The 17,758-nt window shown below is 38.6% G+C and overlaps 1 protein-coding gene across 1 annotated transcript; it reads right to left on the minus strand.

Annotated features, from left to right (window-relative positions):
- Nucleotides 1–7,893: 7,893 nt before the first annotated feature.
- Nucleotides 7,894–16,003, minus strand: LOC132042724 (nuclear pore complex protein GP210). Its single transcript, XM_059433257.1, has 3 exons — nucleotides 15,806–16,003; nucleotides 14,447–14,712; nucleotides 7,894–13,642 (listed from the first exon to the last, which is right to left on the minus strand). Exons 1-3 carry the CDS (start codon nucleotides 15,967–15,969, stop codon nucleotides 8,232–8,234), a joined length of 5,841 nt encoding a protein of 1,946 aa, XP_059289240.1. The 5' UTR covers nucleotides 15,970–16,003; the 3' UTR covers nucleotides 7,894–8,231.
- Between the last annotated feature and the right edge of the window lie 1,755 nt (nucleotides 16,004–17,758).

The raw sequence follows: 17,758 nt of genomic DNA on the forward strand, positions 1-17,758 counted from the left end.
ATAAATATGTGTCGGAAAATTAAAATAGAAGTGCACACGTGTATACATGATAAGAGAATAAATATTCACTACTATGGCATATATCCACGTGGGATTTATTAATTCTTAAAGAATGTGAAAAGTCAAAAGTGAACATATTAAAGTGCACGGACGAAATAAATTTGTGTAGGAGAATTAAAATTGAAGCGCATGTGTCTATACATGAGAAGAGAATAAATATTATTCGAATACGAAAAGTCAAAAGTGAACAAGTAAAAGTGCACGGAGGAAATAAATGTGTCGGAGAATTAAATTTGAAGTGCATACATCTATACATGAGAAGGGAATAAATATTAAGTACTATGACATATGTCTACGTGGGATAAAAATAGTTGGATAAAGTGTACAAGTTATATAGTACAAGCATGCGTGCGTGTACAATTTGTGAAGCTCATTGTACAAGTGGAAGTTTTGTGTTTGTACCCCCACCGCACTTATATATAATGAAAATATGTCATTAAATAAGTTAATTCCAATTGTACTTAAAATTCTACAGGCTGTTAAAAAGCAAACGAAATTACGAAATTTGCGTAAGAAGTAAGATATATGTGAACTCGAAAAGAAAAACGAGGATAAAGAAAGATGGAGGGAAGTGTTGAACAAATACCCAATAGAGAGACAATGAGAGAACAATGAATTCAGTTTGTTGATTTATGACTTCACAAGTGTGTACAAATGTATCCCAAACTCAGTCTTTATAATCGAGTAAGGACTGAACAGAATTTGGGAGGGAAATTCAGTTGCTAACTAACTCTGGGAAGCTTGTGCTTGTCTAACTAATTCCCGTATCTTGTGCACCGACTATACTCTAACTACTTTAACTACTTGACGGCTAATTAACAAGAATTACATGGAATTAAATGGAATTATTAGTAAAACTAATTTGTGATCGTAACAATGCCTCCCTCGAGGAATCCTTGTCCTCGAAGATTAAAGTACGAAATACGCCGAAAATCCTGCAGGTTCTCCCAAGTGCTATCCTCAGGAGCAGCATTGATCCATTTGACTAGAACTTGAGTGACAGCTCTGCCCCTCTTAGGAGCCATCCTTCTATCCAAGATAGTTTCAGGTGCAAGCATGACATAACCAGACTCAGAATGTACCTCAGGAAGTAGTACAGAAGCAGTGTGAGTACCAATTTTCCTCTTCAACTGAGAGATGTGAAATGTGGGATGAATTTTAGAGTGGGAGGGTAATGCCAAGGTGTATGCACCCAACCCGACCTCAGCAATAATCTGAAAAGGACCATAGAATCTTGCTGACAGCTTCTGAAAAGAGTGATCTTTGAGTGACATTTGCCTATAAGGCTGCAATCTAACATAAACCCAATCACCTATGTCATAAGATCTGTCCACCCTTTTTTTATCAGCCTGCACTTTCATTCTATTCTTTGCCTTCTCCAAATTGAATTTCAACCCTCTGATGGTAGCCTCCCTAGCCTGTAAGCTTTTATCCACAGTGTCAATAGCTGAATCAAAAGGCATATATGGTAAAAGAGGTGGTGGCTTTTGACCATACACTACTTCATAAGGGGTCAAGTGTGTGGAAGAGTGGTATGATGTGTTGTACCACCACTCAGCCAGTGGCAACCACTGAGGCCAGTGTTTTGGTGTCACGACCCAATTCGCGAGTCGTGGTGGCACCTACACTATCCCTCCGAGTAGGCGAACCACATTACTAATAACAAGTCGAATAAGCGAAAAATTAAATAAGAATAAGTTATTAAGTCTTAAATACTTATCATAACCAGAATTGTCACGATAACCCCAAAATCTGGTCAAAGGGTACAAGAGCGCTAGCATAATATAGAATAAAAGTCTGAAAATACCCGAAGGGCATACGTAATGCTTCTCGAATACGAAAACGAGAATTAAATAAGAGGAGGTCCTTCGGGGGCCACGGATGACCAAGTAGCTCATGAATTGCGAAAGATATCACCTCGCGTATCGGCCACGGGGTGTAGAGCGGAACTGGATCGTACTCTGCGCTCAACAAAAGTGCGGTAGTATTATCGGTACAACACTAGTACCGGTAAGCATCATGCAGCCGACAATGATTAGATAACGCGTGACGAAGTGGAAACTAAAAAGCACATAGAGCAAACGGTATGGTCACATATAATGTACAAGTAAAGTGTAAAGGAATCATGAAATCAATCCAAGACAGATATAATTAACCGGATGAAGCGATCAAATGTATGAGTGAATGAATGCAATGCAATGCACGATCCCTCTCTCTCCTCTCGTACACACGTGCTAAGGGCGGTGCCTCAAAGCCATGACCCATGGGGGACCCGCGAAGTCTATGTACCACTCGTGCTTCTTCGGCGAAACCTCGGAGGCTTTCGATCACTCTCGATCTCCGGCAAGGACCTCGGAGTCTTTTCGTTTTCTCTCGATCTCCCGAACAACCTCGGAGTCTCTCAATCACTTAGCTCGCCATCGTCACAAGAATAATATGGAAGGCATGTCATACATGTTATCAATCTCAACAATATCACCAATATACAATCAACAATTACAAGTCATATTAATGTTATCATTTCTTTTCATATAATAAGGGAGCTAGTATGTAACAGAGATACAAACAGGTGATAATCACAGAAAATAACACATATGGTGACAAGCCCGCATAAAAAGACGAGCCAACCTAATTGGAATCCGCCTCCACTTCATGCCCGAAGGCCTATATGCTATCCCGTCACTTTCTACAACTATATACGATTCTCTAATCGAGTCTAACTAAAGTAGACCGTAACTACCTCGAATTTTGACAGCGGGTGCCACGAACAATCAAACTAATGTCTTCCCTTTGCGTAGAGCCTCTGAGCGATCAAAATCTATAAAATATTCAACCTACGTTAGAATACGAATCTAAGGACACCCATATTGCTATATTTATATTCGAAACCCAAAAACGCACCCCAAAAGGTGGCCTTGGGCCCACAAGGGCAAGATTGAAATTTTATTGAAAAATAATTTCACCATTATCTAAGGATTATATATTTTTAAAATTGGTCAATTTCATCCATAAATGGACCCTCAAATCATTAATTCTCCTTTCTTAGGATTAGGACTCGAAACCTTTAATTTACCCCAATATTTTAACTTCGGACCAAACTAGTAATTTTTTTTTTTTTAAAACTGGTCGTTGGCATATTCGGGTTAAAGAAACTTTTAGAATTTGCGGACTAAAGGACAGAAACTACAAGAAGTTAAAAAGTTTGGTTGAAAATATTATTTTATGATGGATTTAGGTAGTAATGACCAATCCACGTAAAGAAGAAGGAATAAAAACAAGAAGCAAAAGAAGAAGCATAGTGAATTCCATGTGCAGCCATGAAAAACGTGTGGTTGCCCATTTCTTTCCATCCAATTCATCCTTATTTTACAGCACTAGGTGTACAATCTAGCTTCTTATTTTGTCCTTTCTTCCATTGACCATTGTATAAAATTTCTCTTCACAAACCAATAGTATAATAAACAAATCATGGACACTTTCCAAAGCAAAAGAAGGCTGAAAATTTAAAAGCAAGAAAACGTGTCGCCAATTTTTCCCACCCACTCGTCCTTTTTGCGCCACCGCACGTTGATACTTTCATTGGACATCAACAGACATCATTACAGATGATTTTAGAAATTCTTACTCTACCCAATCCAAAACGTGACAAACCAAATAAAAAGTAAAAGCATACCTGATGGTGTTCAATTCCTTTTATGGAAACGGCTGCCTATCCGAATGCAGCAGTGTCCTTTTTCTCCCCTCTAGGTTAGAAATAAGTGAATAATTTTTCCTTCTATTTTTTTTTTCTTTCCCTCTTTCTTTTGGAATATAACGTGCACAGATAAAAAGGGTAGTGGGCTTGGCCCACTTACTTACTTAACTAATTCATGCACCATCTCATATATTAAAATCATATAATTAAATACAATATAGTTCCATACCCTTTTCATAGTTTTAAAGTGCTAAACGACCAAACGGGTCGTTACATTTGGTCTCTCAAAAGTCATACATCTGAGATAACATTCAAGACACCTATTGACCACTTCAGTCTGACCATCTGTTTGTGGATGGTATGCTGTAGAGGTCAAAAGTGAAACTTTCTGCAACTTAAATAGTTCCTTCCAAAAAGTGCTAGTGAAAATGACACCTCTGTCAGATACAATGGTCTTGGGCATGCCATGGAGTTTAAAAACATTATCCATGAACATTTGAGCTACCTCCAAAGCAGTATAGGGGTGTTTCAAAGCCATGAAATGCGCAACTTTACTTAGTCTATCCACCACCATAAAAATAACCTCTTTCCCCGCAGCTTTAGGGAGTCCTTCAAAAAAATCCATAGAAATGTCCGAAATGTCCTGCCATACTTTCTCAGGGATTGGAAGAGGTTGAAGCAATCCAGAGGGTGGAGTATTAACATTCTTACACCTTTGACAAGTGTCACATTCTTTAACAAAAGCATACACATCTTGCTTCATTTTCTTCCAGAAAAAATCTTGTTTGAGTCTCTTCAAAGTAGCAGAAATCCCGGAGTGACCCCCAACTGAGCTACCATGATAGAATGCCATCAATTTCTTCCTCACATCAGCATCATATCCCACCATCATCTTGCCCTTTCTGGTTAGAATACCCCGCTGGAAACTGTAGTAAGGTTTGTGATTCTGAGAATTTTGAATATCTAGTATCAACTGCTGGAGGAGAGGATCCTGAATCCAGGTCTGCTTGACTTCCTCCAAGAGTGGAGTGTGAACCCCAGAAATGAGAAACAATTCGATTCTTCCTTCCTTGATAAAGCATCTTCTGTATTCTCTTACCCTTTTTGTAGCTGATTTCATAGTCAAAGCCTAGTAACTTAACTAGCCACTTTTGCTGACTTAAAGTAGTAATTCTTTGTTCCAACAGATACTTAAGACTGTGATGATCAGTCTTAATGATGAAATGTCTTCCAAGTAGGTATGGTCTCCATTTTTGTACAGCATTAACTAAAGCAAGCAGTTCTCTTTCATAAACTGAAAGTGCTTGGCATTTGGTTGATAGCCCTTTACTATAATAAGCTATAGGTTTTCCATCTTGAACCAGGACAGCACCAATTCCTTCACCTGATGCATCAGTTTCTACTACAAACTGTTTAGAAAAATCAGGCAGTGCTAAAATGGGAGCAGAAGTGATGGCCTTTTCAAGCGTTCAAATCTTGGAGTAAGCTTCAATGTTCCATTGGACACTCTTTTTTTTCAATAGATCAGTCATTGGTCTTGCAATACTACCATACCCCTTAATAAACCTGTAATAGCCTGTTAAACCCAAAAATCCTCTAAGGCCCTTGAGAGTAGTTGGCAATGGCCAACTGAGAACAACTGCAATCTTGTCATCATCCATAGCAACACCATTAGCAGAAATCATGTGTCCCAAGTAGTCTATTTTTGTGACTCCAAAAGCACATTTACTCTTTTTTACAAACAGTTTATTGGATCTTAATACCTTGAAAGGTTCCTCTAGATGTAGCAAATGCTCCTTCCAATCAGAACTATATATAAGAATATCATCAAAAAACACTATTATGAATTTTCTGAGATAAGGGTGAAAAATCTTATTCATCAGACTTTGGAATGTTGATGGAGCATTGGTCAATCCAAATGGCATGACCAAGAACTCATAATGCCCATGATGAGTTCTAAATGCTGTTTTGGGAATGTCATCCTCACACATCCTGATCTGATGGTAACCAGATCTCAAATCCAACTTAGAAAAATACACTGCACCATGTAACTCATCTAGCAACTCCTCAATCACAGGAATTGGAAATTTATCTTTCACTGTGGCATTGTTTAATTCCCTATAGTCAACACACATTCTCCATGTTCCATCCTTCTTTTTCACCATGACAATAGGGGAAGAGTAGGGGCTGGTACTGCCTCTGATGACACCAGAGTTGAGTAACTCATCTACCATCTTTTCTATCTCATCTTTCTGAATTACAGGATATCTATATGGTCGATATTTTGGACTAGTACCCTCCTTCAAGATGATTTTGTGGTCATGTTTCGCATGGGGTCTCAAATAACCCCTCATAGTTACTCAATACAGCTTGTAAATCCTTACTCCCTCCATCCTCAATCCCCATAGTCCACAAACTAGCATTTTCATCCAGAAGGGACTCCTTCAAAACACCTACTGACATCATGCATAACTCAGCAGGTTTGGCAAGCAATTTATCCATTTTACCTTGCTGGATCACTTTGACAGAAGGGGGTTGTATACCCCTCAAAGACACCTTTTGACCCATGATAGAAAATTCCATCTTAAGTTGCCTGAAATTCCAAGTGATGTTCCCAAGTGTGATCAACCACTGGATACCTAAAACCATGTGACACCCCCCAATAGGCAATATCAACATGTCTGATTCAAAAACCACACCTTACATTCTCCAAGTGAACCCCTTGCACACATAATTGTTGTTGACCTTACCCCCATCAGCCACAGACACAGTAAAAGGATGAATGTGAGACAATGCACACCCCAATCTCCTAGCTGTGTTGAGATCCAAGAAATTGTGTGTGCTTCCTGTGTCAATCAAGACTTATATGGCTTTTCCCTTCACAGAAGTAGTTACTCTCATTGTTCTGAAATCATGGACACCATTCATAGCATGCATTGAGACATGGGGCAAGATTGACCCCTCATCATCAGTAGGGAAACCTTGAGCCCCCATAGCAAACATCTCAGTAGGGTCCATCAAACAACTATCCCCCATTTCTTGTTGCTCATCTAGTTCATCTAGCTCCAGGAAAAATAACTGTCTCTTGCTTTTACACACATGGCCTGGTGTAAATTTTTCATCACAATTGAAACATAGTCCTTTAGATCTCCTTTCCTCCATCTCAGCAGGACTTGTGAATTTTGGTTTGAAATTTTTTGGATTTGTGGTTGGTGGTGCTTTTGGGTAACTGGTTTTTGGGGCTGCATAGCTTGTAGTAGGTTGTGAAAAAGCACTATTTCTGAAACTGGTTCTGGGAAAAGAAAAATTTGAGACAATAAGAGAACAATGAATTCAGTTTGTTGATTTATGACTTCACAAGTGTGTACAAATGTATCCCAAACTCAGTCTTTATAATCGAGTAAGGGTAACAGAATTTGGGAGGGAAATTCAGTTGCTAACTAACTCTGGGAACTGTTAACTGTCTAACTAATTCCCATGTGCTGTGCACCTGACTATACTCTAACTACTTTAACTACTTGACAGCTAATTAACAGTGAATTACATGGAATTAAATGGAATTATTAGTAAAACTAATTTGTGATCATAACAAATTTCATCCCGAGTAATTTACACAACTACTATTGATTTTTGCGTACGCACATACATTTACAGGTTAAAATAAAGTGGGGAATGCTCCCAGAATTCGCGTAGCGTTACTGTATTGTTTTACTTCCTTCCAATTACAGAAGTACAAATAAAAATAAATTGAAGTACGTAATATGACTTCACTTGAGTTCATTTTTTGAAAAACAAGATAAATAGAAACTTATGGAATCTTTGATGGTCTTATACATAGCATAATGTGTAGTAGAAGTATCTTATATAATTTGAACTTGAATTTATTTAGAATTTAGGGAGTTTATGTCATTATAGAACCCTCCCCCCTTTATGGTGAAAATATCAATTTGAACCTTGTTAATTATATCAATCAAGTGCATCCTAAATGCACATACTTGTCACAGGTTGACTGAGTAGCAACAACTAAATTGTAAACCTTTCTCTTTAGTGCTATATCAAAATTATTATACGGTACAGCTATTTAAAAAACAATCACACTCAGGCTTGATTTTACCAAATATGAAGAGCAGAAACTCACAACCGCTTCTGAGTTAGGGACATGTTATCTATTTTGTGCATAGGCAAGTTCTACTGCAGAAAGTGCTATTGTATTGTGCCTTTTCCAGCAGAAAGCAGGACATAAAAATTCTTTGACGGATGAGCCTGCTTCTCAAGAAAGTATCCATAGGCATAACATCCATGTCCTAATGAAAAGACACAGCTTGAATACTCTACAAAAATTACATCAACAAACTACAGCAATATCATTGTAAAGTCTGCAGCCAGATTCAAGACCTCGGCAATTACCTGAAAAACCATTGGACATATCTGGCAAGGCAAAAAGGGGAGGGAATGGAAAAATACGACCCCCAGTACGCTAGTAAGTGTTCTGAGGATTAGCCCTCCTCCTAATGTCTTGTCTGTAGTATGGAGTTTCATTAATCGTCCTCCTAACATAATCCATGAAAGGCTGAGGTGTCCGAGGAGAATGTTCGCTTACTACAGCAGGACTGCTCCGGTCAGGAGTTGCAGGTGCTGCTACACTTGGCGTGCCAGGAGGAGCAGATGGTCGGGATCTCACAGGTTGGTCCAAGTAAGAAATGAATACTGTAGCTGTGACTATCAGCAGAATGAAACACGCAGCTGCAGTAGCCCATAAATTAAGATTAGCAGTTGTTGCTCTTCTCTCTTCGGGTTCATAGTTAACATTAACTTCCATAATCTGACCAGTTGCTGGGAGTCTAAAAATCAGTTTGTCTTTAAACTTCTCTGCTCTACGAATTTTGACCTCATACTGTGCATGGCTTCCTCCTTGAGAATCTTCTCCATGTATGGGTCTGATAGCTAGCCGTTCCCGATCATGCCAGTCGATATTCACATCTGTGTTTCCCACAACAGTTAGGACACTCCTGTTATATTGTGGGGTTAGATTTAACTGCAATGAATCTCCTTCTGTTCCCAGAATGATGAAGCCCCCAACAAAAAGTGCTGAAGCAGATCCTGAGATATTATGCTCTCCCACGAGTGATGCCTTGATGGTAACAGCTAAATCCTGTCCAATGTCTCCTGACTTTGGAGTGGCAAGTGCCAAACGTTCTGGAGAGTAAGGGAAGAAAAGGCAATACGAATTATCAGTATCAAGATCAACCCATGGCTTCACGTATCCAACATAAGGTGGATCAACCAGGCAATCAAACAAGAAAATTGCCCTGTTTTTAGCAGATTTATACTTGTGGCCATGAGCATCATTAAATTTTACAAGAAAGCTATATCCATTGGCAGGAAGCGGCACGTTTGTCAGCATTTCTCTTGGAGCATCAACAGACATCATCTCTGGCCGTGACACAGTAACTGTAGTTTGCAGTTTCATATTCGAACTCTCAAAGAAAATTTGTACAGAACCTTCCCCTATTGCCCTGGCATGTCCAGATAGCTGGTCCACAGACACAATGCTTGCATTACTAGTAAACCACTGACCAGATACTTGATCACTTAGCCCTTCTATGCTGAAGTTAAGACCACTCCCTAGGTGAAGGGTTGGATTCTGAGGATGCAAACGAGCACCAACAAGAATCACCACATAATCAGATTTCTTTGGGTCATTGGTAAAACCTACTCGCACAAGAGCTCTACCATAACTGATTGCTTTGAGATGGACATTTCCATTGCCATCAACTGCATCCTCAACAGAGATGACATCATGGTAGTTAGTTTCAACTCCGAAAGGAATAACATCATGAGCCTCAAGGAAAGGATCTCCAAGCACATCATAATATTTGATTGGGACATCAATTTCAGCACCAATTGCTAATGTGTGAACCAGCAACTTTTCTGCCGTGAAACGTATTTGAGTCACTTCAGCAACCTTCACACAAGAGGCTACCTCAACTCTTCCATTTGACCTATCTTTTGCTTGAATACATGCAAGATTGCCACTCTCTTTCGTTCTTATTCGGCTCCCATCAATGAGTATAGAATCATCTTCCTCCAATTCAGCCTTTCTTCTACAGTCTCCCAATATAGAATAAGTAACCTTACCCATAGTTGGATCCCCTTTACTGAAAGTTCTAGAAGCTGAAGGCAAGAGCACAGACGAGATATAATGTGGAGGGAGAATCCAAGTAATTGGTGATCCCAGAGCAAGTGGAAGATCAGACACTACAGACAAGGAAATAGATGCAGTATATGATCTTGACTCTGAAAAAGATTTGTAAGCAACAAAATCACAGGAGAAAGAAACTGTAACATCCGTCTGTCCCGCAGATCTTCCATGCAATACTTGAATAAAACCAAGGTCTTTGTCACCCACATATCCTGCCAGCCCATTGCCTTTTTCACTGGACAAGTACATTCCATTATTTCCACCATGTAAGCTGTCTGCTGCCTGGAAACTCAACACCTCTTCATCATTTATAATCCACTTATAATTTCTGCAAAGTTCATAAAACGAAAATAAATTTCCCTCAGACAAGGAGGGAAATATTGGTATTTGACGGCCAACAGCTAGCTGCTCACTTTGAACATTTAACATTGCTGAAGAAGGAACACCTACTTTAACTTCGCCATATGCCTGACAAATAAATATATCTCCATTCCTGTACATCTTGGCAACTATGGTGGTGTTTCCAGGCGATGTTGCAGAAACTCGTCCTGTGGGTGTGTGGACCTTTGCAACCTCATTATCCATACTGACAAATTCGATATATGCACCAGTTTTTGGGCCTCCTCTCACAGTAAGCATGTAAGAAGCACCTGGTACAAGGAAAATATCACTAGGATCTATTCTAGGTGGTGCATAGACTTCTACCTTAATTGGCTGGCTCAGCATCTCATGGCCAGTATGATGTCTAGCGCTGACATACAGTGTGGTAATCCCAAGTCGTATTGCCCGTATTCTGAAGTTAGGCACATTCACATATCCATCATCACAACAGGAAAGATCATCTTGATTGACAAGTTCAATTATATGATCCTCAATGTGAACACGAACATTCATGTAAGCATACTGCGAAAAATCAAAAGTACTTCCATCATTTACTCCAGCAAGAAAATCGATTGATAGTGAACTCCCTTCCATAATACTCAATTCTTCTCCAGATATAATCTTAATCCAGTCCATATCTGCAACTTGAACCACAGAGAAAGCAGAAAGAGGAGGTGCAAGCCCAACATCCCGAACAGTCACAAGTGCAGTTCCCAACTTTTTAGGAGCCAGCAGTAGTTGTACACACTGTAAACCTGAAGCAGGCTGAATTATATCCACAACTTGCGTATCATTTACTGCAGCATCAATGAAACAACTTCCACCAGTAATTGACAGATTCAACTTTGCATCATGATTGAGATACAACAAGCTGAATTCTGGATAGACCCTTAGGGATGAAACAAGTTGCAAGCGTATAGCATCTGTAAGATCAGTTTCGGAGCCTGGCACATGTTTAAGAGAGTGACGATGGCTAACAGAATCAATGGATCCAATAACTGTTGCTCGTACAACACATAGTCCAGTTGCATTTGCCAAGACCAAGTACCTCTCCCAAGTTGATAGCATTGCTAAGTTGTGGATATCATCCCAAAATGCTAGATCATCACAATCTTTAAGCTCCCACTTCAAAGGAAGAGAAGATGAATTTCCAAAAGCTATTCCAGTCTCACTAATGCCAACAGCTGATAGTCGAACTGTGCGCCCATTTGCTATTGTGACTGGGGTAGTACGAATCCTTCCACTGCCACGGTCAGCCTGAGCTGCAGTCTGAATCACTTCAACGGAATTAACAGTTTCATCAGCTATTACTGCTATAGATGATGGGAAACCACATGTGAGTGACAATTGCACTTCAGATACAGCAGGCAGAGGATGCCCCTCTCCAATTAAATTCCCACGTTTGAAAAGAAGCCTAAAGATTCCAACATCTTGGCACTTGATTCTGTACGTGCTCCCATAGCTTGTAAATTCTTGATTAACTAGAGCCCCATCTTGAACCCTGAGATTTTGTTCATCCAATCTTTCCACGGATTCAACAAATTCAACTCCCTGGTCCCATCGATTAGGTCCACCACGAAGCATCACTTCAAAATATGTGCCAGGGGCAAGATATAGGTGCTCCATATTCTCTAAGCGATTATCAGCTTCAGCCTTAACCAAATTAAACCAATAACCACCAAACTGGTTTCCATCACTTGCAGGGTGCAGAATGAGTGGTACGAATGCTGCAATACGCGAGGTTGCTTGCAGAACAACAGAACTGCCAGTAGAGTGATCATACTGTTGAAATTCTTTTGACAATGTTGCATGTAGCATCGTCTGACCGGAATTAGAAGCATAGACATAGGTCCATGCACATGCAGGGCCATATTTCTCGGAACCAATTGGAAGAATTTCTTGCTTTTCAGCAATGAAGGTCTCACCAGCATCCACAACAATGAAAGCTTCATTTCCAGTTTTCCACTTGATGAATGGCGTAAAAGCATCACATTTGTAGAATAAGCCACCATCCAATGTTTTCAATGTCACAGCAGCTCGAAGATATGAACCTACAGGAGTCTCCACCGGAAAATTAGGCAGTACTATCATTGAAGAAGGCAAACTCACTTCAACAACTATCTCATCATAATTTAGAGAATCAAAAACTGAGACAGCCTTTATAGTAACTTTTCCAGGTCTTTTTGCCTGGACAACCCCAAAAGTAGATACCGACACAATCGCCATGTCCGAAGAGAACCATTTGTAGTCACCAGACACCATTGCACAGCCCCCAGTAACCTTTAGCTCCAACTCCTGATAAACACCAGGTGCCCAAGGAAGAGTAATACTGTCGGAGACACCTTCCATGCTGAACTTCACCTGGTCACAAACCATAACTTCTTGAACAACCCTGAGAACTTCCTTTGTTTCTTCATGCCCAGTGTTATATGTGAGAGTCGCTGTCAATTTTCCCAGACCATATGAGAGAGCTTTTAGGATTCTGGATAGCCCCTTCTCTCCAACGCGATTGGATGAGGGAATTATACTCCAGATTTCTGATGGGTCATCATGCAACTTAACGTCATCATTTTCTGTAATGTAAACTTCTTGTTGTGCCCATGTTCCTTTCGAGAAAATCCTTACTTGAACAAGATATTCCCGACCAGCAACTACATACCAGCGTGCTACAGAGGGTATTGGTTCAATTCCCTCTATATGATCACCAGAAAGAGATAGAGGTAATATATACAATGATAAGGAATCTGGCAGGACAACATGGAAAGAAGACACTTGTGTATGACCAACCACCCTAGTATCTTCAACAGTTACTGTTGTTATTCCCAAGTTCAAAGCCTTAGCAGTACCCACCATCCTGTCTACCTGAGCAACTGAGGAGTTCGAAACAGACCATCGGTGAAAGGCAGAAGGCAGAGTCACAAGTTGTGGCCTATTCCCACGGATAACTTTAAGACTATAATGAACAAAAGCACCAATAAGGACACAAACCGGAGAAGGAGGTTCCAGAGATATAGCTTCTGCCACAGTTAGGACAATTTTATCTTCCATATATTTAACTGATGGTTCAGCCAAATGAACAGTCACTATTTCATGGCCGATTTCTGTCCCCTTTACCACATAAAGATCAGAAAACACACCACTATTTTCAAGCTTTATTTGGATATCTAGGTCACCACATAATCCACCACAATCACTCAATGGAGAGTCCTTCAAAGGTATATGGTTCAGGTGATGAGGCAATCCATCAGTTTCAGGCATTAAGCCCCACATGAATTGTATGCCCACCAAAGACGAGAAAACATTCTCTGAAAATTCAGCAAATAGATATTAAACAATCGGAACTATTACCACTAAAACGAAAAAATAAAACTGTAATAACGCTTGTATTGAGATTTATCGCAGAATAAGATATAACTCTTAGTTAAGATGCATCACAGAAAAAAAGTTGGGATAAAACTTGTACTTTACCAACTACAGGGTACTTCTATGTGCTTGGGTTGCTTTATAGTACTAGATGTGTCTGTAGCACTTCTTCAAACGCTTGGTTTTTATGTTTGGCTGATCTACCCACCAGCTTAAGGAAAATAAAAGGGCAACTCATTAATTTCAGAACATCTTAGGAACTAGTTGGCAAAAGTAGGATTCATTGATCCTTAAGAGTTTTAAGTCAATGACAAGAAGAAAAGTCAATGACAAGAAGAATCTGGGGATCGGTCATTTGTAAAACACGTGAACTGAAGAACCCAGCCTAAAGTAGCAAAAAATCATGTTCAGTTGAAGAGTCTGAGACAGAATTTCCAGAAATATCTAAGGTTATCAAAACATTAGAGTAACAACCAAAGAATGCTATATGTTAGGAAGGGAATTGCAGAACACAAGTGAACTTCTAAATGATGGCTTCGAAGAATAAAACGAGAGAAGTATATAGTCTAATAAGCTAGAAAACAACTGCCATCTTTTGTTCCGAATGCTACTTAAAATTATGAAAACTTGCACCCTTTATTCATAGGCAATCAAATGATTGTCTTTCTTTCCAAAAAATAAAGTAATAATTAAAACTAATTAATAATTAAAACTAATTGATATAAACTATTAAAGTAGCAAAGTACCTTCACTATCAAAGGCACGGACATGTAGAGTAGCAAGGCCATCAAGGTCAAGTTTGACGGAACTATGGAATATCTGGATCCTAGAGAAGTTGTCAATGTAAACTTTGCATCGGATAACAGCTCCAGTGTTCACATCTGTCGCATAGACAGCAGTCTCCTTTCGACCACTATAAGGGGCAATTGATTTCAAGCGGGCACTTGTAGAGCATTGACTACTGACATTGTACTCAGGTAGCACCACTAAAATATCGTGATGATCCCATGACCTACATCCACAAAGCAGAGAGAAAATAATTAGTACAAACCCATAAGAAGAGTTTCTAAAAAGTGAAAAATTACTTATAAGTTATACCCACATCAACTTTTCACAATTTAAGTTGTCAGAGTATCAGCTGTCAATAGTAAACCAGGTGATGAATCATGACTTTAGAGTGTTTAATGGCATAAAATTTGTTGTATGACACATAGAACATAAAAAAGAACAAACAAACAAAAAATCATTTGAGCCTGAATAGTTCAGGTTCATTTTGGTGAACTAGAGCTCTTGCTTTTACATCTACGGTACTAATAAAGTAAACACATAACAATATAAGACAATCTTGATATTCCGTGTACCCATAAACTATTCAAACTTCACTTATCACCCAATAACTTGCTATTAATAGCCTATTCAAAACTATGATTCACCAATTATCAAAACCCCAGCTCTCAAAAAGATAACAAGACAAGACAACAATGAGCAACAGACAAAAAGCCAGCATAAACTTCAAGAACTAAGCAGAAAACAGAGCTAAGAGACTGCCTACAATACCTCAATAGTTGATTGAAACCTATCACCAGTACTCTCACAGATAATACACCAGACCAAGCTCAATAGTTCCCTCAAACATACCACATACTAATCTTATAGCTAATACACAAACAATGAAATCAAATCGCACATGAAGTTGTGGCCTAAGCAGATAAGCTAAGTGATTTCTTCTCATATAGGCGTAACTCTTAGAAGACAGAGCTACACTGTAAGGATGAAATAATCGAGGCTCGAAATTCACTGATAGTATATAAAACAAAATAGCTCAAACAGAGCTAAGAGATTGCCTACAATAGCTCAATAGTTGATTGAAATCAATCAACTATACTCTCACAGTTAATGCACCAAACACTCAACAGTTCCCTCAAATGTACTCTTAGCTAATACACCAAGCAATAATGAATGCAATATAAGCTAAGTGATTTCTTCTCATATCTCTTAGAAGACAGGTGTACATAGTAAGCATGAGTTAGTCGAGGTGCAAGCAAACTGACTCGAACTTCACTGTTAGTAAATAAAGAAGGAATGAGTAGAATAATGTTGGATACCATTTGAAGCAACCATCACTTCCTTGAAGTCTATACTCAACAGGGTGTGTCATTTTGGGAGGTAACAGTATGTTCACATCCGCAATGTGAGGACCAGACCCCGGAAAAGGACAAGTAGGTGGTAAAAGCAGAAGTAGAAGAAACAGGGAAAGTAAGTGCAACATTTTCAGGTGAAAAATGTAAACCAAGGTAGACCATCAGATTGAGAGTGGAAACCAAAAGGGCATGACCATGTCAAAGGAGTTATTGAAGCGGGAAAATTTGGGGGCAAAACCCGAGGTATGTGACTAGGGTTTTGCTGAGAGTTTTGGGGGTTTAGAGTAACAAATGAAAATTTTTGGTAGTGGGTTTTCCTTGTCGGACCTTCGTTTGACGACGACCAGGTGATGGGAATCTTTCAGATTCAATAATTAATTACTAATACTGTATTGTATTTTTCTGAAATTATTATTGAATTAATTACCAGTTTAATCCTTTGTTTGCAAAGTATTAATGCGAGAGAAAAAGAGACCAAGTGTTTTTTTGTTGCTAACTACTCAAAAATCTTCGACTTTAATATTATGTGTGTGTGTTTCTAAAAATAATATATAAATAAATTTAAAAAAAAAAAAAAAAAACCATCACTAGGTTTCTTGGTATATTGGAAAAACAAACTAAACAAGCAACATAGCTTACATATGTCAGGAGTAAAAACTCCGTCTCCTTAAATGCAGTATGAAGTAATTGCACGGTTTGGCCTTCAAATGGACAGGTCTTTAATTTTTACCTTTCAAATGGCTAGTTTTTAATTTTTGCTCTTCAAAATCGAACTTGTGTCTAGCGGGACATAAGTTCTTTGAGAGCATTAGCATAATTTATGAATATTATGATGCGTAACTTATATCCTTCTAGGCATGAGTTCGGTTCTAAATAGCAAAAATTAAAGACCAACCCCTTTGAAAGGCAAAAATTAAAAACCAACACAAAATAGGGAAGAAGTGCAAGTGACCCATTGCAGTACTCAGTTTTTTTTTGAGCGGATTGTCCTTCGTCTGCGGTGGTCTTTAATTTTTGTCATTCAAATTAGTGGTATTTAAGTTTTGCCTTTCGCCCAATACTCCGAGGTTGTGAGTTCGAATTCCAGCTCAGTAAAAAAATAAAAATAAAAATCACAAGACAGGATTTGCAAATTTCTTGCTTAAGGCCCAAATTTTGCCTGCGATTTTTTTTATTTTTTTTCATTGAGATGGGGTTCGAACCCACAATCTCGAGATATTAGGCGAAGGACAAAACTTAAAGACCACCATTTGGAGGGACAAAAATTAAAGAGCACCCCAGCGAAGGGCAATCCTGCAAATTGCCCCAATACTTTTAAAACTAGATGATGAAAGCCCGTGCTAGCTCGGGCTCAACACAAAAAACAGTACCACACTTTTCTATTTAGTATATCTAAAAAAGAATGATATATTTTTATGTTTAGAAATCATTTAACTTGAAATTTTCCCTTTTACCTTTAATGAAATGATTTAAATCCACACAGATATCTATGACTTGTTTTAGATCACAAGTTTCAAAGATCTTTCCTTTTTTTAAAATTTCGTGTCTAGTCAAAATATGTCATATAAATTAGGACAAAAAGAGTACCTTTTAGTAATATAATTATGGAATTTTTATTATAGAAAATATTATAATTCAATTAATTGAAAATATCAATAAGTTATTTTATTTAGTCCGCTTCTTCCATACATGACTTTCCTGATTTGGTTCTCCAATTGAAATATTTGAAATACACCTTCTCCTACCGAGTTTCATGCCATGAACAATATTGAAAAGTGTTTTCATGCGTTAGCATCTGTTGTAGTCTTGAATTTTTAAGTATAGACCAACTTCGTCATTTTAAGAAAATATGTGTGTACGTTTCTTGACCGTTTATATTTCGTCTTCTTGATATTATTCCTCATTATTTGTGTGAGA

The sequence above is a fragment of the Lycium ferocissimum genome, chromosome 2 (genome assembly GCF_029784015.1).
Source record: "Lycium ferocissimum isolate CSIRO_LF1 chromosome 2, AGI_CSIRO_Lferr_CH_V1, whole genome shotgun sequence".
Lineage (NCBI taxonomy): Eukaryota > Viridiplantae > Streptophyta > Magnoliopsida > Solanales > Solanaceae > Lycium > Lycium ferocissimum.